Source organism: Cephus cinctus, unplaced genomic scaffold (assembly GCF_000341935.2).
Source record: "Cephus cinctus unplaced genomic scaffold, Ccin1 Ccin1_scaffold1146, whole genome shotgun sequence".
Taxonomy (NCBI): Eukaryota; Metazoa; Arthropoda; class Insecta; order Hymenoptera; family Cephidae; genus Cephus; species Cephus cinctus.
In genome coordinates, this window is record NW_014333641.1 from 150,484 (window position 1) to 176,446 (window position 25,963).

At 38.4% G+C, this 25,963-nt stretch overlaps 3 protein-coding genes and 1 long non-coding RNA gene across 8 annotated transcripts; all 4 read left to right on the top strand.

Annotated features, from left to right (window-relative positions):
• The first annotated feature begins 55 nt into the window (after nt 1-55).
• Nucleotides 56-6,102, top strand: LOC107272249 (catalase). Of its 3 annotated transcripts, none has more exons than XM_025089576.1 (9): nt 56-407; nt 2,487-2,570; nt 2,838-3,012; nt 3,285-3,426; nt 3,789-3,939; nt 4,332-4,511; nt 4,574-4,765; nt 4,822-5,058; nt 5,124-6,102. In XM_025089576.1, exons 1-9 carry the CDS (start codon nt 81-83, stop codon nt 5,514-5,516), a joined length of 1,881 nt encoding a protein of 626 aa, XP_024945344.1. In that variant the 5' UTR covers nt 56-80; the 3' UTR covers nt 5,517-6,102. The 3 variants fall into 3 exon arrangements, with proteins under 3 accessions (XP_024945344.1, XP_015604715.2, XP_015604717.2); XM_015749229.2 differs by having other exon boundaries at nt 57-407; nt 2,511-2,570; XM_015749231.2 differs by lacking the exon at nt 2,487-2,570 and having other exon boundaries at nt 61-407.
• A 547-nt stretch (nt 6,103-6,649) lies between these two features.
• On the top strand, nt 6,650-7,719 carry LOC107272250 (defensin). The gene is made up of 3 exons (XM_015749232.2): nt 6,650-6,810; nt 6,883-7,051; nt 7,119-7,719. Exons 1-3 carry the CDS (start codon nt 6,741-6,743, stop codon nt 7,156-7,158), a joined length of 279 nt encoding a protein of 92 aa, XP_015604718.1. The 5' UTR covers nt 6,650-6,740; the 3' UTR covers nt 7,159-7,719.
• A 1,114-nt stretch (nt 7,720-8,833) lies between these two features.
• Nucleotides 8,834-13,328, top strand: LOC107272228. 3 transcript variants are annotated; one of them, XR_003061140.1, is made up of 5 exons: nt 8,834-8,932; nt 9,004-9,160; nt 10,655-10,911; nt 11,012-12,497; nt 12,746-13,328. It is a non-coding gene; the product is annotated as an uncharacterized LOC107272228 (long non-coding RNA). The 3 variants fall into 3 exon arrangements; XR_003061138.1 differs by having other exon boundaries at nt 11,012-13,328; XR_003061139.1 differs by having other exon boundaries at nt 11,073-13,328.
• Nucleotides 13,329-13,392: 64 nt separating this feature from the next.
• LOC107272264 (glycine-rich protein DOT1-like) lies at nt 13,393-21,707 on the top strand. Its single transcript, XM_025089551.1, has 4 exons — nt 13,393-20,741; nt 20,856-20,901; nt 20,985-21,350; nt 21,531-21,707. Exons 1-4 carry the CDS (start codon nt 20,736-20,738, stop codon nt 21,539-21,541), a joined length of 429 nt encoding a protein of 142 aa, XP_024945319.1. The 5' UTR covers nt 13,393-20,735; the 3' UTR covers nt 21,542-21,707.
• The last annotated feature ends 4,256 nt before the right edge of the window (nt 21,708-25,963 follow it).

Here is a 25,963-nt window from a genome sequence, read left to right on the forward strand (position 1 = left end):
CTCACGATATAAAATTCTTAGATCTTTTTTTTTAGGTTATATCATCGCGCAATGACTTTACACGGGGTAAAAGTAATATTATGAAAAGATTAGCAAAATCGTCATTCGGAACAATATTGCGTGTCTCATGGAACTCACAAATGTCCACGGTATGTACAACTTCTCCATATCAGCTGGTTGGTCGATCCCACCGAGAACTATTGCGTATCAACGCCGATAAAAGGCTGCGGCAATCCAGCAACTTGACTTGTTCGACGAGTCATACGCCGCAGCGCTTACTCGACGTAGCAGGACACAATACAAACGTGAAGGTTCTTCGTGACAGTTCGGATTCTTGCAAGAAACGAAGCAAAATGGATCGAGATCCAGCATCCGACCAATTAAAAAAATACAAGGAAAAAATGGAGGTACAAACTTTATAAATATAATATATATATATATAAAAAATGCTACATTTATTATTTTTATTGAAATGCATTTTGCCGGCTAACGATATCAAAATCGATGCCGTAATTTAAATAAAGAAACAAAAATACATTTTCTAATGCACACGTTAGTTCCAACGTACATTTCATTTATGTTACGCCAATGCACCAGTTGATACACAAATAAGCGACACGTTCCAAGAAACTTGTCCGGGAATCGTCCTACTCTGTGCTTAATAGTGTTTCATATTAACTGTCTTCTTTGAATTTTCTCTTTCTGAGAAAGCATTCCTTCTCTTTTTCTGTTACTGATGCCCTGTAGAAAACTTCTGACGGAGAGAATTTCCGTCAATTTATTATTACAGGGCTGTGCGATTAAGGAATACTGGAGAAACGACTACTGTGCAACTTTCTCTGTTTTGTTTTGCATTCTCGTTTGGCAATATATCATTCGCTCGTATCGGTTGCATATTTGGTATTTTTATTTGATCAATCACTCATATAAATGGAACCTATTGGCCCCTCAGATTTATATTTGAATTTTATAATATACGTTTATAATCAGTCTTAATTTCTCCTTAGACAGCAGACTCTTCTTGACTAGCACAATTCTCAAAAGACTCGATAGTGCCTTGCGCTAAGTATTTTCCTATGCTGCGCTTCATACCAGTGAAAGGCAATACAGCTGCCGATATTTGAATATCGACGCCATTGCGTCTGCATCCACACGACTATGTATATATATATTTTTTGCTGGGGGATACTTTGGGGACGACTTCATGTACGAAGCCGTTATGTTGAGGACAAGCTGATGAATGTTTTAAAGACCATAAGCGGACTGTCTCACCAAATTTCTTTATATTTTTTTCAATGTTACGCATCCAGTATTTGTGATGAACTTAGAAATGATTTATTAGGTTAGATTAGGTCAGAAATCCAATGCTGTGATGTCCCAAGGTAGTAGTTTTAAAAAAATATTAGCTAGCTATTGAACGCCCCTTCATTTTTCGTGAACCCAATGTTCTCTTTGGCAAACGTGTGAATATATATATATAACCGCAATGGGATACGTAAACAAGTCGGGCCTAAAATTCTTAAAAGTTTCCATAGCATCATTGTCTCTTAGGTTAAAAAGCAGATGAAGGTTCTTTATCTGCTTTGCAGTCGTGTATCTATGCCTGTTACTACAGAGTCTGGGAAAATTCATATTCTCATTTGTAAAGAATTTAAATTGACATTTCTACCGATGAGATACTCGTTGCAATTGGTACAATCATTTGGAGTTCGTAAGGCGCAATTTTTAATTCCAAGTATAAACATCTTGCCGATCATGCTGAATCATTCCCGATGTAGCCGCTGTATGTTGGCAATTAAATATTGATTATGTTCGGGTGCACACGGACCCAATATCTATTTATGCATTTCCGTGCATATGAATCCATCAACTTTGCTCCACGGCGATTTCCGTTTGCACGTGCACTGATATACATGCTTAGATATCGAATCTAGTTGGATGCGCATGTAGCGAATGGACGGCCGGAAAATATCAATTTACATAATTAAAGAAAAAAAGAGCCTGTTTTTTTTTTCGATTTCCTTTATTATCGCGTGCAGAATTTACTATGTTGTGTGTATGATAAAAAAATACGTTTGTGGGGCATATGTAGATATACTGAAATTGCATTCAGCCACAATACATGAGTATCCACCGACTAATCATGTTGATATACGATAAAGATTAAAAATCGAGTCAAAAAGGGGGTCAGGGCTCACTGTTATTGATTATGTAAGACTACGCGAAATATTGTTAGCAGAAATCTCGATCAGTACCGACTGTAGGTGAAAGTCTATGAGAGTAACGTAAATGTTGGTACGCGTTGAGGTAGACACTGATCAAGAATTTTTTTATTTGAGAAATTGATAATTTCCAAAAAAAATTTTAAATTATTAAGTAATCGTAAACACAACTGCACCTGCATAATTAATTATGCTCCTCAAAGTGCACTCTGATTCACGTATTACTCCACGTATTAATTATTTTTGTATTTTTCACTCGCACGGATTTTTCTGCGCACAATTTTTCAGCACAAAAAATCGCCGGATTCGCAGATTGCAACAAATCTATTCGGTCAAACTAACCGCAAGGTATGTTAGTTCACATGGATGGAAAAGGCGATAGCTTTCGTGACTTAGAGATGGCAATAATACACAGTTGAATTAGCTTTGATACGCTTTTGTAAAAAAATTGGTGCGGAAAGGCTTTTTGAAATTTTTTTTACAATTTGGTCCTATCCCGTAGTAAAAGATTTTTTTTTTTATTTAATACCCATAATTCTTCCTGGTCTCTGCTAAAGATAATTATTAATTATAATGTGGATTATTAAATGATTTTTGAAAATGTTCATATTTCAGGGAGAACCACCTGTACTCCTGACTGGAGCTGGAAATCCAATTGCCAATAAAATGGCTTCTCTTACCGTTGGTCCCAGAGGACCTATACTTTTGCAAGACAGTGTATTTATTGATGAGTTATCACACTTTTCAAGAGAAAGAATACCGGAGCGTGTAGTGCATGCGAAAGGAGCTGGTAAAGACGAATATTTAAATATTTTTTTTATCAGTAGATACAGAATAATATATCAAGGTAGTTGCAAAGTAAGTGACGATTACAGGGTCATGAATATAATAACAATTCCTTGCATCGATAAATAATATTTATTAGAAATCTTAGGCATCCGGTCATCTTATCATAATATGTATTTTAAGCCTTGATAATTTCATGCTAATGTAGTTTATTTTTTTTCATGGGATGTTGAAAACGTTTAAGCAGTGAAGTAATCTTTGTTTTAATTTTTTTAGGTGCTTTTGGTTATTTTGAAGTTACGCATAATATCAGCAAGTATTCGAAGGCCAAGGTTTTTGCTGGAGTGGGTAAAAGAACGCCAATTGCAGTGAGATTTTCCACTGTGGGAGGCGAGAGTGGATCCGCCGATACTGTTAGGTAATTTAATCATTTTTAATGATATTACATTTTTCAAAGAAAAGCGTCAATTTTTCTTGAAGAATTCGATAGTTACAGGGAAACGAAAAGTTTTCGTTCGATTATGAATTTCTCGAGAAAACAATAAATTTCAAACTTTTTAAAGCAAGAGGGAAGTTGTTCGAATGGATTATATTATGGTTGGGATATTTGTGTTATCAATGTAACAAAACAAAACTCCCATTGCTGATAACGATTTATCTTCTAAGACGTGAACAACGAATTACGTATATAATTGATTACTGAACGATTGTGGAGGCTGCTATTGCATAACGGAATATATTTAGAATAATCCAAAATATATGAAATCCTTGAAATTCTAGAGATCCACGTGGATTCGCTGTGAAGTTTTACACCGAGGAAGGAATCTGGGATTTGGTTGGCAATAACACGCCAATTTTCTTTATAAAAGATCCTCTTTTCTTCCCAAGCTTCATTCACACGCAAAAAAGAAATCCAGTCACACATTTAAAGGTACGACAAAAGTCAAATAGAGCATTTTGCAATTAAACCAGCAATATAACGTTACTCATTCTGAAAATTCACGCTTTTACAGGTATGACAAAAGTCAAATAGAGCAATTTGTCATGAGACCAGCAACACAATGCTGCTCATTCAGAAAACAGTAACAATACTATTTTTGCACATAGTAATAAGAATAATGGCTATTCAGCAGAGTTTCATAATGGCAATTCCAAGATAATATTTGCGTTGCGCAAGAGAAAAGAAGTTGCCATCATTAGCACAATCGTACAGAAGCTTGCGTAACGGATCAGCAATATTGCTGTTGAAAAAAAAACTTTCTTGAATCACATATACAATTATATTTATGATAATCAGATTTAAAAGATTTTCATAATTTTCAGGATCCCGACATGTTCTGGGATTTTCTTTCTCTGCGACCGGAAAGTCTTCATCAGGTTCTTTTCCTCTTTGCCGACCGTGGTATTCCTGATGGATATCGTCACATGAATGGTTACGGCTCGCATACTTTTAAACTCGTTAACGATCGCAACGAGATGGTCTACTGCAAGTTTCACTACAAGGTAGAGTTGGTGGAATGATTAGTTTTGAAAAGCAACAGTCTCATTTTTGCAAATTCTTTTAGACCGACCAAGGAATTAAAAATCTATTAGCTCAAAAGGCAGCTGATTTGAGTAGCACGGACCCGGATTATTCTATTCGAGATCTATACAATGCCATTGCCCAAGGTCAAAATCCATCCTGGACTTTCAGCATCCAAGTGATGACACCCAAGCAGGCTGAAACCTTCAGATGGAATCCGTTTGACCTGACTAAGGTAACTTTATCCAAAATCTGCATTAGGTCCAAACTCAATTACTTTTATATGAACAGATATGGCCGCATAAGGAGTTCCCATTGATTCCTGTGGGACGTTTGGTCCTGAATAGAAATCCTGAGAATTATTTCATGGACGTGGAGCAAGTAGCATTTAATCCTGCCCACATGGTACCTGGAATCGAACCCAGTCCTGACAAAATGCTTCAAGGTCGGCTCTTTGCCTATGGCGACACTCATAGACACCGTTTGGGAGCGAATTACCTGCAGTTACCAGTCAACTGTCCCTACAAGGTAATGAAGATAATATTAAATATATTATTGATTTTAATAATAATTATGCAATTATTCATTACCAGGTGATGTCAGCAATGAATTATCAACGTGACGGTCCGATGGCATATCATAATCAAAACGGCGCGCCAAATTATTATCCAAATAGCTTTGGCGGACCTAAGGAGTGTCCTGCTGCTCTTGCACCTAGTTTCCAAGTAAGCGGCGACATCGATCGGTACGAGCCTGTCAATGAGGATAATTACACCCAGGCTACGGAATTTTGGCGTAACGTTCTCGATGCTGACGCCAAGACAAGACTGGTCGATAATATAGTGGATCATATTCGACATGCTTCGAATTTCATAATTGAACGTGCCCTTAAGCAGTTTATCAAAGTCGATGCTGATCTTGGCAGGAGACTCACTGAGGGCCTGCGGAAATATGGAAAGGCTACTGGTTTTTCTGCAAACTTATAATTAATTTAATTACGGATAAATCAAACATTTGTAACTTGGATGTTTTATTTTTTTCTCTCAAATATTATATTAAGTGTGATTCACGTGATCCTTGTATTTCATTGTCGTTGACTTTGAAATGTTTGAAAATTATTAAATATACATTGTTACTATTTTCATATAATAAAGCATTACCTTGTAAAATCTTATTCCCTTGGATAGCCTGTAACGAAAAATCCTGCTGTCTGTATTGAAGTAAGAAATTGATTCTTTTACTTGAAAAAGAAGGAATAATCTGGTAATCGCTTTAACGGTAGTCTTGTGAGAAGTTTCTAAGTGGAATACGTGACATCGCGTAAAGTCTTGCGGATTACTAGTATTTCTTATAATATACCAGATGGGCGAAAGACCGAAGGATAATGGAAATTGTAGAGTTTAATAAGATTAGACGGGTATTACGCACAGTGTCGCTAAGACGTGGGGAAACTGAAGGTTCATTTCATGAATGACAATTAGCCAAGGAATTTTTTTTGTCAACCTAAAACCTTATCATACAAGATTATTAATTAGTTCGTTAAGTTTTTAAATGAAAAATTGTAAACATTAATTTTTCTATTTCCTTTTTTTAGACCCATAATTTCCTATCCCTCAACAGATACCTCGGTATACATGGTAGAATAAATCCCTCTAAATTATTTACGTCCTCATTAAATAAGAATGCAACCATATTACCATGAGAAATTGGTCAAACAAAATGGTTGACGGGCATATACCATACTGTACTGTACTAGTTAGTTGGATAGAACAATAATAAAAAATATCGATAATGAAATATACTATAGTGACTCATTCCCTACGTGCTTACTAAACAGTTCGATATTTTTGGCATGTATAGATGTGTACACATAGAAAAAAAATATACTATTAAAATTTATGACGTGTAATACAAATCCCGCGGATAGAACGTACATTTCAACAGGTATTCAATGGAGTATAGCTCTTTTGTACGTACAGAGAGACTAGTATACAAAGACGCGAATGACGCATATAAGAAATTTGTCATATGATAAATATGAAATTTCTTTTTATAAACAGGGGAAGTACTCTAACATTCTGAGATAAAGTGTTAAGGAAATCCCCGCTTAATAGTGCAGTGTATATAAAACGACAGCGAAGAAAGCTGGCATCAGTTCTTCAAGTGACAGTCACGTACCTTAATTCAAGTACTTATTAATTATAAGCAAGATGAAGATCTGCTTGGTCGCTCTTGTCGTAGCAGTTGCGGTGGTTTATGTTTCCTCGACTCCTCTGCCAGGTTTGTAGATCAAATCACTTAATGATTCTCACGAGTTACCATGATATATATCAAGGTTGACCAAAATTGTAGATAATTTTGAAGACGTCGTCGAAGAAGCACGTGGTGAAAGACACCGAAGAGTGACATGTGACTTGTTGTCCTTTGGTGGTAAGGTTGGTGACTCTGCTTGTGCTGCCAATTGTTTGAGCATGGGAAAAGCTGGTGGACGTTGTAACGGTGGAGTCTGTCAATGCCGAAAGTAAGATTATTCTAAATCATTTAATGAATAATCGTATACGATATTCTAATTATTATTTTCATTCCAGGACAACCTTCGCGGAGCTCTGGAACAGACGTTTTGGATAATGATTTTGAAAATGAAAATATTTTTTTTTCAAATTTAATGTTTGACCGGAACGTTTAAAAATTTTCTCAACCCTCGTAGTATTTCTCAGTAGGTTAATGATAATGAGTGTAATCTTTAACTGGACTTATATTATTTTTAAGAGAACAACACATCTTCATCTCTCTTTTTGCCGTTTACAATAAGTTTCAATATTTTTCGACTTAAAAACGTTCAGAGATAGTCGTTTTTACATTTTTGTTGTCTTTTGTCACCATCTCATATTTTTATAATCGTTTACTTCAAAACTGTTAAAAATGTTATCTCCTGAGTATTTTAATCTATATTTTAATGACAAATGCGATTTTTATTATTATTTTTTGGTAATCTTAAGTAAAACGTTATCGGTAAATGATTGCATAACTAAAAGGAGTCACACGATTTCCAACAATTATCATACATGCATTATAAAATTGATATCTGTTATTCTATCACATGCCTGACGTCTTATACTTTTTCTCCTTATTTTGTGACATGTACTATGTTATTTTGTTTCAATAAATTTTTATAACTTTAAAATTTCATATAAGCACCTATCACTGTACATTATCGCTTAAGCTCTCAAAATGTAATTATGTAGTACGTGCTATATCGTTAATAAGCTTCTCCTCGAAAATCAATATCATTACGATACATAATATACTGCATAAAACAATACACACGCAAAAACCTATCCACACGGTTATCCATGCAAGTACACATCGGAAAGCCAATATGCTTTGTGCACAGTTCGCGATTAAAAGGTCGAGGGTTCGCGATGTTTTCGACTGCCAATGATTGGAAACTTCCTGTTTGGTGTGGGTTTGAATCGAATTACTGAATAATCCCGTTCCGCATAGTAGAGAATCTATGGGAATATCCTTGTAGCTACTACGTATAGATATATTACTGTACGAACGATACGTCCTCCATCTCTCTCGGTCTCTGGCTTTAATTAAAATCGAACACTCGTACGCAGCAGGAAGCCCGGGATGAATGTTGAATTAAAAGAGTCTCGAATTCATTTCTCCTCCTCCTTTCCTTTTCTTCGATGTGCGGCTGGATCTCCGTATGTTTCAGCGTATGCAGAGACGGGCTCTAATTAGCGTTCTTACAACTGAGCAGACATCCAAAAGCCTTTCGCCACTCGCGCACCGTAGCGTTAAAGCCGCTAACCTCGTTAACGGAGGCAGCAGTCTTCTCTTCAAAGAAAGATAATTCGCCATGGAGATAAAAATGGAATAAGAAGAAATGCATTAAGAGTGGTCTTTGAGTAATAAATATCATTCAAATAAAACAGTAACATAACGTACCATCTGAATTATATATTTTTCATATCCCGTACTATAAGATAACTTCAAATTAGACGAAGTATTTTTATTCTATGGAAAACTTAGGGATACTGGATTCCTCAATCATTAGATTCCCTAGTAATCCATAAATTTTGTGAAAATCCCGTAAGGACCGGCCCCATTGTGTTGCCATAGACTAAGAAGTTATCTAAAGAGCAGAGAGACAGAAAGTTCTTACGTTACTCGACAGGTAGCGCCAACGTCTTAAGGTTTTTCACCGCGAAGTCACATAGGCGGTTGTAGGACTCGATCGATATTATTCCAATGCAAATACGAACACTTCCGAATTCATCCGAAGTACCGTCCTGTAGGAGATAGCACGGAATCCATGGGCCGAATACAATTTTCCGTATCTGAATAAATTTTCTGACTGAACACTACACGATCGTAGCGCCATATGAAGTTGGTACGAACTATAAAGCCCAGGATCAATTTGTACTGTTCATTGGTAGATTAGAATCAGTATAAACGTTTCAGTTCTATCTCTCATGTGATCGTCGCCTCCCAGGATAACACAGTGGATACTCTACAGCGTCCCTCGTATGTACCAGAAACGGGTCGTTACCGCGAGCAGGCTCTACATAATTTGCCCTGGGATATCGCTATTAGAGTTCCTAGTTCCTAGTTGCTGAAGGTAGGTCAGGACATAATCTAATTTCATCATTAATGTACGCGTCAGCCATAGCCTTTTGCATTGGTCTCCTTTGTTCTACCTTATATATATCTATATACATATGTGGCAGCAGCTATATAATACATATTATGTAATTTTACTATGATAGATAAAGATGAGTAGAAACTATAATTTCAATGAATGAGATCATTCGCATACAGAGGACTAGACCTATAACAGGCCTGGTACGCTATTTCTGGCGAATAGGCCTTAAAGACCAGGGACTAATCGGTTACCGGTTTTCTCTTGAAAGAACATTAAATTGTTATGCGTCGACCCGGAAAAGGGAGCTCATCTAGTCCAGTTTCCATTTTGATCCAGATGCCACCCTCTCGACCTCCTGAACTGAACGAGTTTCCGTAATTTGATCGCAATTTCGTAAATTACGTCCTAACCTTTCTTTTTTCAAAATTTCAGTATTAACATCATGATCCTTCCAAGAAAGAGAATCAAACGATTTCCTTTGATCCTGTCTGGTTTGCGGGAGATTATAAATTCTTGCAACGGGAAACGATTATTTTTCACTGCATCACTGCGTTATGGTCAGTAGATTGGATGGTATAATATATAAATTTAAATTTTGATTAAATCCAATATTTTACAATGGCCCTAGGATGATTTTTTTTCTTAACTTTTATTGAGATTAAAAATACATATAACCGATGCACAGTAGACTCGACTTTGTATAGTATCAAATATTTCTTTTTTAATAATAAAGGGAAGCGTAAAATAAAACGAGCACAGGATTGCGCTTCGTTGAGCTTGCCATAGTTGCTACGTTATATTACATCACTTTGTACATAGTTACTAATTAGTTACATTCAAAGCCCTGCTCCACGAAGGGTCGCCGTTGGCGCCGGGCGTCGTTGGTTGCTGCTGGCTGCTGCAACGTCGGAAAGTTGAAACGCATTTTTTTCGCAAGGAAAACCAGTGGCGTAGCAAAACCTTTTCCATGATACTGCATAGTCGTAGGTACAAATATAATGTACATCGTAAACTGGTACAACCTAACCCTTACGCCCAAACTCAGTATCTGCCGGAAACCTGGTCCTACCACCTGGCTTTATAAACTTTCCAGCTTTCATGCTTTTATTTAGCAATTTCCTTTTCACCGGGGGAACATATTACCCAGGGACCAAACGTGAAATTCACTGTAGGAACGAAACGTTAATATTGCCAAAGCTTTTCCACCGGTTTCCCATCCGTTACGTTGGAACCACTTAAATTCATGATATCCCGTTATGCCCTTAAAGATTTATGAATTCCGTCAAGACTACCATATTTTTTTCCAATAAATTATTTATCATTTAACATTTTTAAATATATTTCTTTATATTTTTAAACAGTGTCATATACCATCAACCAGACACCTGACTAAATAAAAAGGGTTAAAACCTCTTTATCTCTCTCTCTCTCTCTCTCTCTCTCCTTTATTCTTCTCTCCCGTGTTCTCAGTGCTCGAAAAGAAAAGATGGACGAAGATATACAAGAAGAGTCTTTCGAGTCTAAGGAAAGTTGAAGCACCAGACGATGAAATCGGGAGGATGCTAGCTCTTTAATTAAAATCTACCTCGATCTGCTTACCAGTGCTGCCAACCATCCTTCCTGAGTCTAGCTGCCCGATTACGGATTAAAACAGTTGGGCGAGCGAATTGGATGACTCAACTGTCCTCGGACGGACGTTCCATCCAGAATAGACATATTTGCATAAGGTCAGTGGCTCCTCCTCTATCAAGAATTATGTTATACTTTAATTTAATAATATATATATATATATATATACACACAACCAATTCTTATCTATTGTCCAAGTTTTTAACCAGGTCACGCAGTCTTCCATCACCCGGGTTACGCAATTCATGTTCCTATTTAGGTGCCTATCTGTCTTCGTGCCTGGGACTACCTTAGCCGTCCTTGCCAGACGCGTTCTGGTATACGCACTTAAGTATCCCAGTTAGGCCGTCTAATCGAATCAGGAATGGTGACAATAATGCCTACGGCCAGGACTGAACTGCTTTCCCGACGGAAGTGTATCGCTCTCCTGACATTATACGGTTATGTAATTCTCTTGATACACGTAGTAGCCATAAAGCCAAAGATAGATACAAGTGAAAATGAACATTTAAGGAAGCGCTCTTGTGCTCGTAAGAAAATATAAATTTCTTAACGATTTTTTTTTTTTATAAAATCACCGAAAAGGAGGTCGCCAATAAAAATGGCGGGTTCGAGAAGAGAGAAGAAAGCTTGAAAATTATCAACCTCTCCATATCTATAGGCACTTCCGTTCTTGTTAGGGCTGTAAAGAGGGGATTCTCGTACCGGAAGTGAGTAGAATGTTCGCTCGTTGCTTCGAGACAATACCCAAGAGAAATATAGAAATCGAGGCCTTTCTTTACTTTCCCATTAAGAGTCAAGAGTAACGCGTCCTCTTTATATGCATTGATAAGACTTTTGCTTTTGGAATGCAAGTTGCACCGGCAACGTGCACCCTTTTTAGTGTGAGGGTTGAAAAAAAAAAGAAAGTGCGAAAAGAAATATCCATCTCGGATTCATATCCGGTGTGTATACGCACACACGTAAAGTTCTGTGCTTTCTGCTTTTTCTTTCTTTTTCTCTCTCTTTCAAACTGTCATACGCTCTCTCGCTGGCAGCTGCTAGCCAACTCCTGGGTTACGTAGCAGACACGTACTTTTATTCAGACCTCCCGCTACATATAGTCTCTCCCTCTCACCTCACCTTCCCTCGCTCGTTCTCTCTCTCTCTCTCTCACTCATATTTTACACACGCATTGTCCCTCAGCCGACAATGTCTCCCTGATTAGGGAGTCTCGTCGCCGCTACGAGTTCTGCAGGCGCTGCTAACGATTCCTTTCTCTTAGTTGCAGCCATTTTGAGTGGACCAAATACGAGTTAATTATCAGTAAAAAAAAATGTGTCAACCATATTTTTTTTCTTTACAAATTACCGAATTTCAATATTCTCTTATCACGCGTACCTTGTATCTTGGTAATATGAATTCAACATGGATTATATATATATATATTTGTATGTGATTCTTGGCTTTCTGTTAGAATAGGAAATTCACAAAATCGTCTACGGTACAATGGAAGCTAAAAGTTTTCAAGTTTTGTCTGCGTACTGCAAATATTTGCTGCTTTGGTACGAGCGACGCAACTGCACGGAGCAACGGGCTGAATTTAAACGTCGAGAAGAATGCCGACTACGTACGAGGCACGAGGGATGCGATGTAGTCGAGGCGGCTTTTCAACTGGTCTCTTTCTACGGTCGAGCGACGTCCCGTAAGTAAGATCGCTTCGTGCAAATTCGCTTGGATGTTTTCCGGAGAGGAAAACTCTATGGATTTATGTATCCACGTGAGTGTATATATATATAGTTGTATATACCATAGACATACCATGTCTATCCCACCGTTTGAACGATACGGAAAAATGTCATCGTTACGTTAAATATGTATTTTTGAATAATTTTCTAAATTATTTATATAACAAATATGAAACGTAAAATAATCCTTTGAAAATATTTTTAGCCCTTTAATGAATTTGAGTCATCGTCATCGATTTGTCAATCGATATTCCGATGGCGGCCATCAACGGTGCACCACGATTTTGAATTCCTAAGCACAGCATCAATATCGAACCGAATCGTCCAGACTCTTTTGATACTCTTCTCATCTTCCCAAGACGGATGAGGCTGGACCACTTTTGTCATTACTTCACGTCTTGCCAAACGTCCTACCTTGGCTCGACTATCATTTATCATGTTTCATGAGTAAAACTCACTCGTGACAGTGAAGCGGTGAAGATCGGTCGAATGAATGAACGAATGAATGTACCTTTATTTGCCCTAGGACACGGAGTACCTTAAAGGGTACCTGATGGAACAGCAAGCGGAGAATCAATCAAATTAAAGTCAACAATATTATGGAACTATAACAGAGCAAAGTATATATACATATACCATATATAAAACAAATATATATATATAGATATTCAAAGAAAGTAAAAAATTCAAACAATTTAAAACGTATAACTTATACAACATGCAAAATTACATTCGAATCAAACTGTTCTAATTGGCATATATGCCAAGATGCCTTGATGTATATATATGTATATATATATATATATATATATATATATATATATATATGTATACATATATATACACACGTATATTCAGCCACTTCTTACGTCACTTAGCAAAGTCTTCAGAGATTGTTCAACTGTTTCGTGTTCCCTAAAGGATGACGTGCTATATCTTCGCCAACTCGTCTTTGCGTCTTACTTTAGCGAAGGGCTAGCAGGCTCCGTTCCCGTCGGGTCGATCTCGCCTGTAATAAAGCTAATTACGACTGAGGCATCTTCATCTTCGTCTTCCGTCTTCTGTACCGTTCGAATCGACGCCTTCGGCGTCCCTACGTTAGTTACCAAATATTAGCCAACGCCCTTCTGTATCATAATACCAAAACTTTGATGCCCGTAGACGAGCGTTAAACGGGGACAAGAAAGTCCCCATGTAATCGTAACTTTCCATGCATGACGTCAGATATAACAAAATTGCTGGTTTAAATATTTTTTAAATATTATCCATTAGCGACGAGGAGTATACGTACCGGGTGGCAATACATCGAGGGATCATTTATATTCTTCATATTAATATCGCCTGAACCTCTATATATATATTTGTGTATATTAATATATGTATATGCTTATATATAGCCCTGCAGTATATACTATATACCTTGGAAGTTAATATTGCTGAATTTTGGCGACAGATGGTGCTAAACGGGCAACCACCCCTCTCAGGCTATTGAGCCTGTCAAGTTGAGCCCTGAAGGGGTGGGTATTAGTATCGGTATTGGGCATCGAGAGGCTCCGCTTCAAATCTCAATTGTATGCCGATACCGCTCGAAAAAAATATTTGAACCCTTGATTGCACTGGGCGAAATGGTCAAAGGGGGGTAGATATACATTTTCACCTAAAATTGAGGGAGATATTCGTTTTATTAAGAATTTCTTTTTTCATTATATATATATATTTTTTTTTCGAAAATTTCATCCCCTTTCATTTTCATACTACAAGGTACATGCAAAGTGACGTAATCTACAGATAGGGTAGTTTTGGTAAATACAGATCAAGTTGAGTATCGGCCGTATAGGGTAACGTCATTAGAAACCCTCTGTTGAACATTGAATTTGTCCAATACAGTTGGATGACCATTGGAAACGATACTCGCAGCGGTCAAGTATTCTCATGGCCGAATAACGAGGATAAAATTAATTGAAGATGAAATCATTCATCGATGACGTAAGCGTCAGCATCAATTGATAATCCAATTGGACTTGGACGTTAATTCACAATGGACTCCAAGAGGTCGGAGGAACTAGCCAGCTGCATCCATGAATAATACATCCAACCGATGACCATCGCGATTCGCTGCTGCGATTCGTATCCTGCATTTTCACAGTGGATACAGGCGTGTACACATTGAGCCTGCTTGTTCGTTGCGCCTCTTGCGTCATATATCCTCGTTTTCACATTGGCCAATGGGTCCAGGGATAATTGCGTAAAAAAATTAAAAGAACGGTGAAAAAGACGATTTCGTCTAACTCATCGTAATTTTGAAACGCGTTACAATGAATATGAGTTTTATGAAATTCTTACTTCCGGTCTTGTGCTATACCTAAATTCGTGAGAGCGCGTTAACTATGCACTTGCGACCTCGTGTGGACTAGGCATTAGTTTCTTTGGCGTCTTACTTTCTCCTTTTTATATTGCTTTGTGTATATATATGACGGTCCGTATTTTTGGTTGGATCCTCCGTTTCGAATTATTCGGTACTATTGTTATGATTAAATTTTCGTCCACCAGATCGAACGTTCCAAATTTCTTGCAATTTCATTGCGATTCAATGTCGCGCTTGGTTATCAGCTGATTATCTTAATTGTGAAATTACATTATTTATGTATCTTCTAGTCTAGATTTATTTAATGCGGGGTTACGGTTAGAGTGCGTTATGCGTGTGAACCAAGCATTACGTTACTAGACGTACTCTCACCTTTAAGCTAATTCACATTCCCATGCGCGTGAACGAAAGATCCAGGTAGATCGTAATCCTATGCTTGGAGAGATCGAGGAGACGATTATTATCAAAGATTAAAATTAGTCTTGCATCTTTGGATACATTGGGAAGATGCTGGGAAGATTGTAAATTTTTTTTTTCACTGAATTACATATACATATGGAAATGGGTAATTAAATTTTTTTCACGTGCATTTTTTATTCCACAAAAATTTTATATTTTTGAAAATACCTTATCTCACGTAATACATTGTATACTCGTGCACCCTGTATACGAAAATTCACGACAGGGCCTAGCACTGCTATTTCACGTAACGGAATTCAGCAGAAAGACAGGATCGGCAAAAATCCATTTTCTCGAAACGAGAAGTCGTCGACCTGTAATGGCTGCTAACCTTGACACGGTGCATCAACGTGCACTATGGTTACGTATACGGTATCTGTATAGTAATCCACGTAACATCCACCTTGCATAGAAAGAACGACGGCGATGGCAAGGCACTCTCGAATTTACGAGGTAATATTTTCGTTCTACATCAATTCTGACGTAAAAGTGTATTTGACATGTGAAAAACAAAAATACGTATATGGTAAAAAAAAAAATAATTTTTTTCAAACATCTCGTCCAACGTTAAGGACACCTGGGCAATTAGTGGCTTAGCATACAATAGACTTGCGTGCAATCGACTGGAGCTCCAATCAGCAGCATTTGCGGTGGGAACCACCGTAATTAGAAATTAAAGCGGATGGACCACGAAATATATATACGTCATACGTATAACCCTATTGCATATACTGTATATATATATATGAATTTATTACCATCTACAAATCCCGATTACAGAACAGCCGTGGAATATTTAATGATTTTCTATTAATTTCATAACGAATTATAACCTTAAAACCAGCGCACAGTTTCAACTTACGTGTAATTGAATATTTGAAAGTTTTAACTGATCCTGACCGCGAGGCCAAGGACTGATCACGCACGGTGTTCTCCTCTGCTGCCATCCTCTTACTTCAGTTCAAGGTAGGCACGTCCACGCATCTTTTCAATGATTTCATTTTGTCAGGAATATATTATAAAACGAAAAAAGAACAAGGTCCGTCTAGTATAGGAGTAATGGATACTACCGGGATACTTTGTAATTCGTAATATTATTTATTAGCTTCCCTATCCTTTGTGCTTCTTCTTTGGTTATGCGTGTCCTTCGTTAATTTCTTGTATGTAATTAGTCATCAGAGGTGGAGGATGCTTCTGTATAACTTGACCATGAATTTTATTTATAGCGTGAACGGATGCCGTTTCGAGTGGAAACACGAAGACAAAAAATTTGAGTAAATTTTTTTCTACCTTGTTCTTTATGTAATTATCATTGTATAGAAATCATCCCGATAGTCACTTTCGAAACTTTGCAAGATGGAAAATAACCGGTTTTGATCTTGTTACTTGTAACGTGTGATGGTACTTGCTCAATTATCTTTCATTTCGCAGGAACGAGGACGGACCGGGTATACGACTCTTCAGTTCCTTTGGCGAGCTGGTTGCTGGGTAACAAATATAACGCGTACTGCACAGTTGGTATTCCGGACTGTTGCTGTGTGGAAATTATAATTGGCTGACAGCCATCGTATGTGGGCCATCAACAATGACATCGAACGGAACGGCGATTGATCGGTAGCTACTTTGACACGGGGTATAAGGGTCGTGATTGAGAAAAATGTTAAAAAAAATATATATAAAAAGCCAAGAAAATATGCAGTTTGATAAAAAAAATTGCGTCGGTACTGTCAAGACAATTCATACCCTGCTATGAATTCTGATAAGGGGTGATAAAATTTGCTCGTAAGGTAAAAAAGGGTCGTGGGTATTGACTGTTATTTCAGGGTGGAAGAATTGATGCTTTTCCACACCCAAGGTATGATCGACCGATCGGTCAGATTTACCATTTTTCAAGCTTTCGTGGATAAAGAGATGCGGAAGTGTTTTTAGATTTTGACGTTACTATTTTTTTTTCTTCGGCATTGTTACTTAACGCTTGAAATTTTATTATTACACGTGTTACCAGCTAGTACGGAAAATACTGCTTTGTACAGGGTGGTCTCGCAATAAGTATTTCTATATTTTGATGTGATAAAGGGAGATGCGCGTTTGTCGAAGACAAAGGCCGCGGGAATGGGAACTCTTTTGTAGACAGGAAAGAAACAATCGGTGGCTCGTTAACCGTGTTAAAGATTTTTATTGCTGAATAGAAACGTCTCTTGGCAACGGACTTCAAAGGGACTCATGAAAATGGAGACTTAGTTTTATTTCCAGTATTCGTGGTTGGTACTTTTTTTGTACCCGAAATTATTCTTTTCCTCGATCGATATATTCGTTATCGATCTGATTTTGCGTTTGAGGCTGAAGCCTTAGGCACGGCAGTGAAATATATTCATATTTTTGGATTATTGCGAACTTCCTTTACGTTACGCTTCCACGAGCGATATGTCGCTCCGATGGAAATCGTTCCGACTGATGCGTTACCAACCGAACGCACCCTCGAGGCATGCTGGTTTGAGGAAAATTTTAAGAATTCAATTTATGCGTGACTATGCGTTTTTGGTATATTGAACAATTTTTTTCCTTCTTTTTTTGAGATAATTTTTTTTTCAAAATTTTGTAAATTTTTTTTTTTTTATATACAGCAACTCTGACTGGATGACCCACGATTGCAGACGAAGATAGGCCCTTTTTTCTCTGACAAAGATAATATATCAGTCGAAATCCGGAAATTGATGGGACGTCTAGGGACGAGGAATAATGCATGTCAATTTTAGTTCTCCCAATGGAGACACATATGGTTGGACGTATTCATGGGACTTTTTTTGGAGACGAGGGAGAAGGACGTAATGATGAACGGATGAGGGTAGATGATCTGGACCAGTTTTCATTTTCGTGGAGGACGGTAGCTCACACATGATTTTAATGGATTGTTCAAAAATATGTTGTTCGGAAAGGAATCAACGTTTTTTTAAATTTTTATCTTCCCGTCAAAGAAAACCCCTGTTACGTTCGATGTGAAAATTCTCGACCGTTTCATCCCGCTGATAAAACGCAGGTCGAGAAATTCACATAAAATCGGACATTTTCCGTACGTTTGCACGTGGCGGATTTTTACGCTCGAAAAAATGTTTTTACAGCACGGCAAAGATTTCACCACGTACAATTTACGCTGTTGGCAATCGAACGTAACCCGGATGAACGAATAATCGTACGAGCAAGGATCAGGAATAAAATTATTGAAGAAAAAAAAATCCGACCTCACGTGGGCTCGAACCAGAATTATTTGCGATTTACAAACTTTTTTGCATTCAATGCTTATTAGCCGCTTCTTCGTACACGTTTAATGTTAACACTGACAATTACGTTTACGCGTCCTTTGATCTACGGAATTATTTGACTTTGTAGAGAAATCCATGCTATTTTTTATAGGACGTGATCTATCCGTATTTAATACGTCTTCTGTGTAATCCTTGAGGCATTGAACCGTATAGTTCTGAGGTCATGCCACCTTTCACGTGTACTTATCTTTATTACGTACCAGCAATCAAAATATTACCACACTACGTACTGCTCGTAACATTTATTATTTCACCTTCTTATATTAACCAACTTGTCCTGAAATAAGGTAACTCCGCCAGCTTAATCGACAAGCTCTAATAAATAGGTGAGTTCATGTAAATTATATCTATACATATTTTTTCTATACTCGAACGATTTTCAAAACATTAAGTGAAATTCTAGTCGAATGAATAATGTGTCACGTGCAATAAAAACTTGGAAAAAAAAAAGTACGACAGAATTATCGAAAATGAAAGTCTATCAAAGGCGTAAAATAAATATTACCAATACTTTGATTTTTACTTTCTACTTTCACAACCTCGTGCGAGGACTAAAATTGTAATAGGCAATAAAAAAATTATGTACGATATTAAGAACTGTCACGTAAAAATATTTAAGAGATTTAATTATTTTATTTTTTTCCCTATTTTCTTACACGTGTCCAGTATGCAAATTGGTTCATGAATGAGGGCGCTTGGTTCATGACGTCAGACTGAAATTTCACGAAAATTCTCTAAAATGGAATCCGACACGATTTGCATACGTGAACTGGCATGCATACAAAGGCGCAGCGTGACAGTTCTGAAAACAATGAATGCAATTTCTTTTTGATGCTCGATCATAAAAAAAAAGGAATATGAAAAATGATAAAAACGTGAAGGGAGTCGCCAGGTGCGCCCGATACTCCCACCGCGCCGGTATACGACAGAGACTGGTGACTGGCTGTTCTGCTATAACGCCATTACGCAACACAAGACCCTCGTGAATGGCTGAAAAGCCATTGGACGTCGTACGAAGATGGAATCAAGAGCATTTCTGACTTCCGTAAAGTTTAGTCAGCGTCGCGGACGAGGTAGCAAAAAAAGATGAGAAAAAAAAAGGTAAGGACAGTCATACCGAAAAAGAGCCGTGGGTAAAGTTCCAGGATAACTTTTCAAACTCCCATCGCGACTCCGCTCCTCGAACAACCTGAAAACAACATTTCTATACGTACTTTTCAGCCGGAATTTCATATACCCAGACGAAAGATTTTTTTTTCTCTTCCGACAAAATATATACCCAAGCATTCACGAACTAGTAACATATTAAAGGCAATATATTCAGATAGCGATAATTGATAAATAAAAAATATAAATGACGGAGCGTCAATTATTATAATCAATAATTATACTCGCCTGGGCAATTAAAATGTTAGAATCTCATAACGACCTAATAGCACGAGGGTTACGTTACTGGGCAAATTCCAGTGGCGTCTTTAAATAAACACGTCGCGCATTGCTTCCTAGTTAGACGATGGCGCTGCTATGCACTACGGTGCGATCAACGGACTGCAGTGTTAGTCAGCAATGTGGACTAGCAATGCAGACAAAAACAGAGAATGTCGATAGTGATTTCGATCGCGAAGGTATCGATTTGTTGGGAATCGATTAATACATAATGTTTTAGCATAGGTCGATGGAGCGACGCGGCAAGCGTTCCCGGTGAGCATTCCATGGCGATTAGCCTCGTGGAAAGGTAAAGTAATGGAAGGTAAGGTAAAAGGAGGATTGCGAGGATGGCGTCTGGCCTCTCTGGTGAAAGGCAACACTGTCTCGGTCGAAGTAAACTGGCCCTCCCCATCCGCGATGCGCGGCAATTGTTTTTATTTGAAGTAAAGGAGTTGATATCGTTACATGGGAACCCTGACTGCACAGGATTTGCTCTCGGTTACTCCTGCCGTGGAATTGGTAGGGGTTAAGAGTTCGCGTCCAGCAAGAAGGCGGGGATCGAAGACGAAAGGCTGGAGGTATAAAAGAGGCATGGGGTCCATGTTGGGATAACACACCTCAACATGAAGGTACGTACGCAGGAGCTTCTGCACTTGTTTAATAACTTTGGATTACTTACTCTTTGGATAAGTGTTGTTGTTCTTGCTACTGTATGGAAATTAATGAAACTCATTGTTTCTTAGGTGTTCGTTGTAGCGTTGATTTTGGCAGTTGCCACCAGTGCTTATGGTGAGTGAAAAATTTCTATATAAGTTCGTAATTTTTGTAATTTATAACAAAAAGACTGGATAATAATTGAAACAATTTTTTAGGAGGATACATAAGTAGCGGTTGGTCTGGCGGAGGTGGCGGCTGGTCGGGAGGTGGCGGTGGAGGTGGCCTAAGCGGATGGAAATATGGCGGAGGTGGCGGTGGAGGTGGATGGAGTGGAGGTGGCGGTGGAGGTGGATGGAATGGAGGTGGCGGTGGCTGGAATGGGGGTGGAGGCGGTGGCAAGATCATCAAAGTGATCACGGTTAGTGGTGGAGGAGGTGGTTGGCCAAGCGGCGGCGGCGGCTGGAAATCCGGAGGTGGAGGTGGAGGCTGGTCCGGAGGCGGCGGTGGCTGGTCCGGAGGTGGCGGAAATGGATGGAAGCTTGGAGGAGGCGGAGGTGGATGGTCTGGAGGTGGTGGAGGCGGTAAGACATAGAACATCATAGTTCAATCGTTTTTATCATCTACTCTCGGCTGATCTATTGTGATCGGACGATTAACGTCTAACGGTCAACGAACCACCCTCATCCATGCTGTGATCCCCTTACTGGACCGACAGTAAATTCCCATTTACATATTTATTAACAATTACGAATACATTACAGGTTGGTGGTAAACAGTCTGATGTTTCGATCCTGGCACAGGGATGGACCACATGGAAATTCAATACCTCTTCTAGAAACGTGGCTGTTATTTCTCTCTAACTTTTTTAAATGCTCAGTACTAGTTACCGATTCCTTTGTATATTTTTCCCAAATAAACTTTCATAGAAACATACCAAATCAGTCTTTATAATTTATTCGAAAATCTGCGAGCATTCAGGATTCCTGAGCTATGATTAATTCTATAAAGAGTTCAGAAAGCTTTGACTTAACGGAATGATTAGTAGATAGGTGCGCGCTTTCATAAAGATGGATCTATAAAATTTTTCTAGCAAATAATTGGATTATTCAAAGCACCGGGGATCAGCGTCTGACTCGAAGCAGCAGTGCCTACTTGACCAACATGGTGATCCTGGTGCTCGCGTGGAATATTCGTTTGGTACCAACTGAGGGTTGGTTGGGTTGTTGGTCGGTCGATGGAAAAGTCCAGTGTTTTTATCCTGCCAATTTATACTGATGTTCCCAGGACACTCAAGGAAGCTTAAAAAGCTCCCAACAGCTAATTGGGCCCTTCAGATCTGTGCTTTGAATTATGTATATATATCTTCGTTGTAAAGACTCGTCAACAAACCTTGTTTGTGCTTATAAAAAAAAATTCACAGAAATTAGAAAATATAAACAAATTTTCATATACCCGCCAATAGAATTTCTATTCTCATACAGACAGACTACAAATATTAATTTTTATTTGAATATTGACCTGGCAAAAAATCACTTTGAACGTAACAATCCGCGCAGAAAATTAAAAAAAAAGTTAATCATCCTCACAAAACTATGGCGTAACAGTCATACAGACTAGTAGAAACAATTATTCAAGATTAAAAATTTACGAAACAAAATTTGCCATACATATTTGCCTAACCTAATAGAGATTTGCACAGCTGGAAAAATATGTGATATTTCACTGGCGTCCCGTGTTCGGAATATTTACGTTAATATTCCTTGCCCATTTCACGAAGGGTAACGAACGTCGATGAAACTAGCAATTAAATTAGTACGGATTACAGAATACAGGTGATCGTGTGAGCGCCGCGAGTATCGAAGGCAGCGTTAGTTCGCGTGGCCGCCGCTATACGTATCTGACAAGGGTGAGGGTTTGGGATATAAATTTTGAGGAGGAACGGGGCTGGGAGTATGGCTGGTTTGAGCCCGCGGTGTATCAAACACATCTGCCGCATGTGCACCCCATCTTCCATATCCACCCCCCGACACATTTCCCCGACCAAACTGAACCGACCTAACGCTCTAAAGCCGATTACAAATCTGACCAATTAAGCGCACGCCGGTCGCCCCTGACAGTAGGCGTTTAACTATAGACATAACTGCGCATGCGCAACGACTGTTATAGAATTCTTCAAATATACAACCAGCCACAAAACTTTACGTCGTGCGTGATATTAATTGTTCTCTATATTCACAACAGGCAAGGTATTACTGTAGTTATATGCGTGTATTGTGTATATATATATGGGTATGATACCGGCAGAATTTTTCTCTCTAGTACTAGGTCAACGTACAGCACAATTCCATCAGCCCTTGGAAATCTCGGACGCGTGCAACGGCCTGCTCGGCAATAATTTATTATTCAACGCTGCACACTGTCCGATTCGCCGACTCTTCTGCAGCGACTGCATCTACACTGCAACGGGATAAAACGGTGGGTATTCGCGAGAGCGCGCAAACAAGTCGATATTTTATTGCCGGCGGATTTGTCATATTAAACAATAGTGGATGGCCGTCGGGCTTTGCGTGGACGTTACTGGAAAACTGACGTCACGCACTCCGGCAAGAATTCACATATCTATACCGATACGATATTCATATACGTGTATCTATGCTAAAACTACCTCCTCTGTACCGTCCTATCAGAAAACGGTGGGTGAGTCGTTAGCTACGAAATTGCAGGTCCGTAACGTCGGAGGAAATAAAGAAAAAGAAAATTCTAGGAAGCGTTGCATAAGAGTGCAACGAAAGGAGTAGATACAAAGGTGGTTTTGGATTGGGATACAGGGGTTTGGGTAAAAATAAAAAACAATATAAAAAAAATTGAAAAAAAAAAAGATCAACCGAAAGGAAAAATAAAGAACTAACGGACAAAGACGCTCTAGCCAGGGTTTTGTGCAATTTCCGGAATCTACAGAAAGGACCAAAACGAGGATCCGTACCATGGAGTACATAAAGATTGCACGCACTTCCATCTGCACGAGTGATAACATCAATCTGCAAGCTCTGAGGATAAAAGGAGGCGGAATGAGTCGCGTTGTGAATCGCACGTTGATTCAGAGTGAGTTTCTCCTGTCTGGTACAGTCGGCCGATTATGCGTTGCTGGTTCCCGACTTGAAATACCTCCTACCACTACCCTCCTCAACACTTTTCTATCTACGACGCAGCCGACGACACTCGTAACGACGACGCCAACGTCGCGACGCCCGCTCGCGCATATCCGCTCCCCGTTTAGGCTCTTCTTTTAACACGGCAAAGCACCTACGTGATTTCTCTGTACTTGCCGAGCGAAAGGGAGGATCGAAATTGCGGATTAAAGCTCGTCTGGGTTAGGTGCCAGGAGAAAGAGAAAGAGACAAAAGAATTTTTAATAAAGTACACTTGTTCTTAGGTAAAAAGAGAAATTGGTGCTAACAAGCAGATGGGTAAAATTATTATTATCATTATCAATGCGTATTTTAGAGATGATTAAAAAACAATTTTTTTCACTTACGTTTGTAATTAATTTAACAAATTAGTCGACTCAAACGTCAAGACTGACCTCTTGACTTATTCTGTGATAATAATCGGAGCGCTACGTTTCTATTATGTCGACAGGGGTACCGAGATTAAAACCTGTTTAAAGAGTCTCTGCTTAATGTGCGAATAAAACGAGAGTGCCGGCTGACTCGCATGTGACGAATCTGTAGAAATTGCGAAACCAGTCGACACGTACACTTAAAAATGATCTCGAGTTCTCTTGTTTCAGTCGGTGAGTATTTTTGTGTGAAATACAGAATTTACTTGGTTGCGACTACAGATAAATTCCATTTAATAAACATTGCATGGTAAGAATTTAATTACGGAGCATTTTTTAAGTTTCGATTAAAAATCCCTGCACGAATATTAATTGTTGAAATTTTTAAGAATAATCCACAAGTCTTACAGATAATATAATAATACTATATCACATAACAGATACTTGATGCTGTGCACGAATCAATGTACCGAGATTACAATGAGTCAGGTATATCAATATGGCGTTCTAAGAAAACAATTAAATTGTAGAGCAACACAAAGACTGCAGAGTGCAATGTTTGTCGTGTAAACATGAAGCAAGTATTTGTTCATGGCACAAGTATCGATTATCGTTCTAGTATTATTGCTACAATGAAAAGTACACTTGAGCCGAATATAAGAGACAATCAAAAGCGTCAGTTTTTTCATTGTACCTTTAGTATTATCTTTAACGACCCTTATAAAGAGTTCACAGTGTTTCTTCTTGATTTACGTACACACGCGTGATACATTATTGCCTTTTGTTCCTTAAAGCGCAAGAGTCCTCGACGGTAACAATTAAATTGGATAATTGTTAAAGTTTCGTATAAATTATATAATTAAATTCCAGATTCAGTCTTACGTTCAAGTATTATAATGGCGAAGAATGAACTCTTAAGTCAAATGAGATACTGTAGGAAGCTCATGAAAATTTAAGCAGTTTTAACATACTTGGGATACATTTACTCGAGTAATATTAAATTATATATTTAGATACTTTTCGACCCTCGACATTATGCTTCTTTGAAAGTTAATTATTTTACACTAAACAGAAACCATAACTAGATTTTTGATTTTTCACGCTCGATTTTTGACTGATATTTAAAGTGGGCATCATTCGGCAAAATAGACAGACTCGTGATAAATCATATAGCGTGTCGCGCATTACGAAGATTAACGTTCTTCATCCGCAGAGCCACGCCAGAGGCTTCGTTCTGTGAAATGGCGTCCTGGGGGACGAATAAAGGGATCAGGTACATATTGTTTTCGAAAATGTTTGACGATCCATGAAAAATAATTTTTCACGATTTTCTTCCCCCAAAAATGTAAGTCTGAAAAAAAAGAAGTAAAATTACAACTGATCATCCTCTAATAAAATAATGCATAAATGTAATATATCACGACACGACTGACAAGATACATTACCGTCCAATTAATCGATTGATCATTGACGAATGGCGGAATTGATTCGCCTCCATATTTCAGTGATTTTCAAAATAATCGGAACCCTCGTTCGGATAATCAGCAAGCGGAAGAATCCTTTGTTCGTCGGGGCGACGTCATCGGGTTCGTTTACACGTGAACATTTATATCATCCTGTACCGCTAGATGGCGT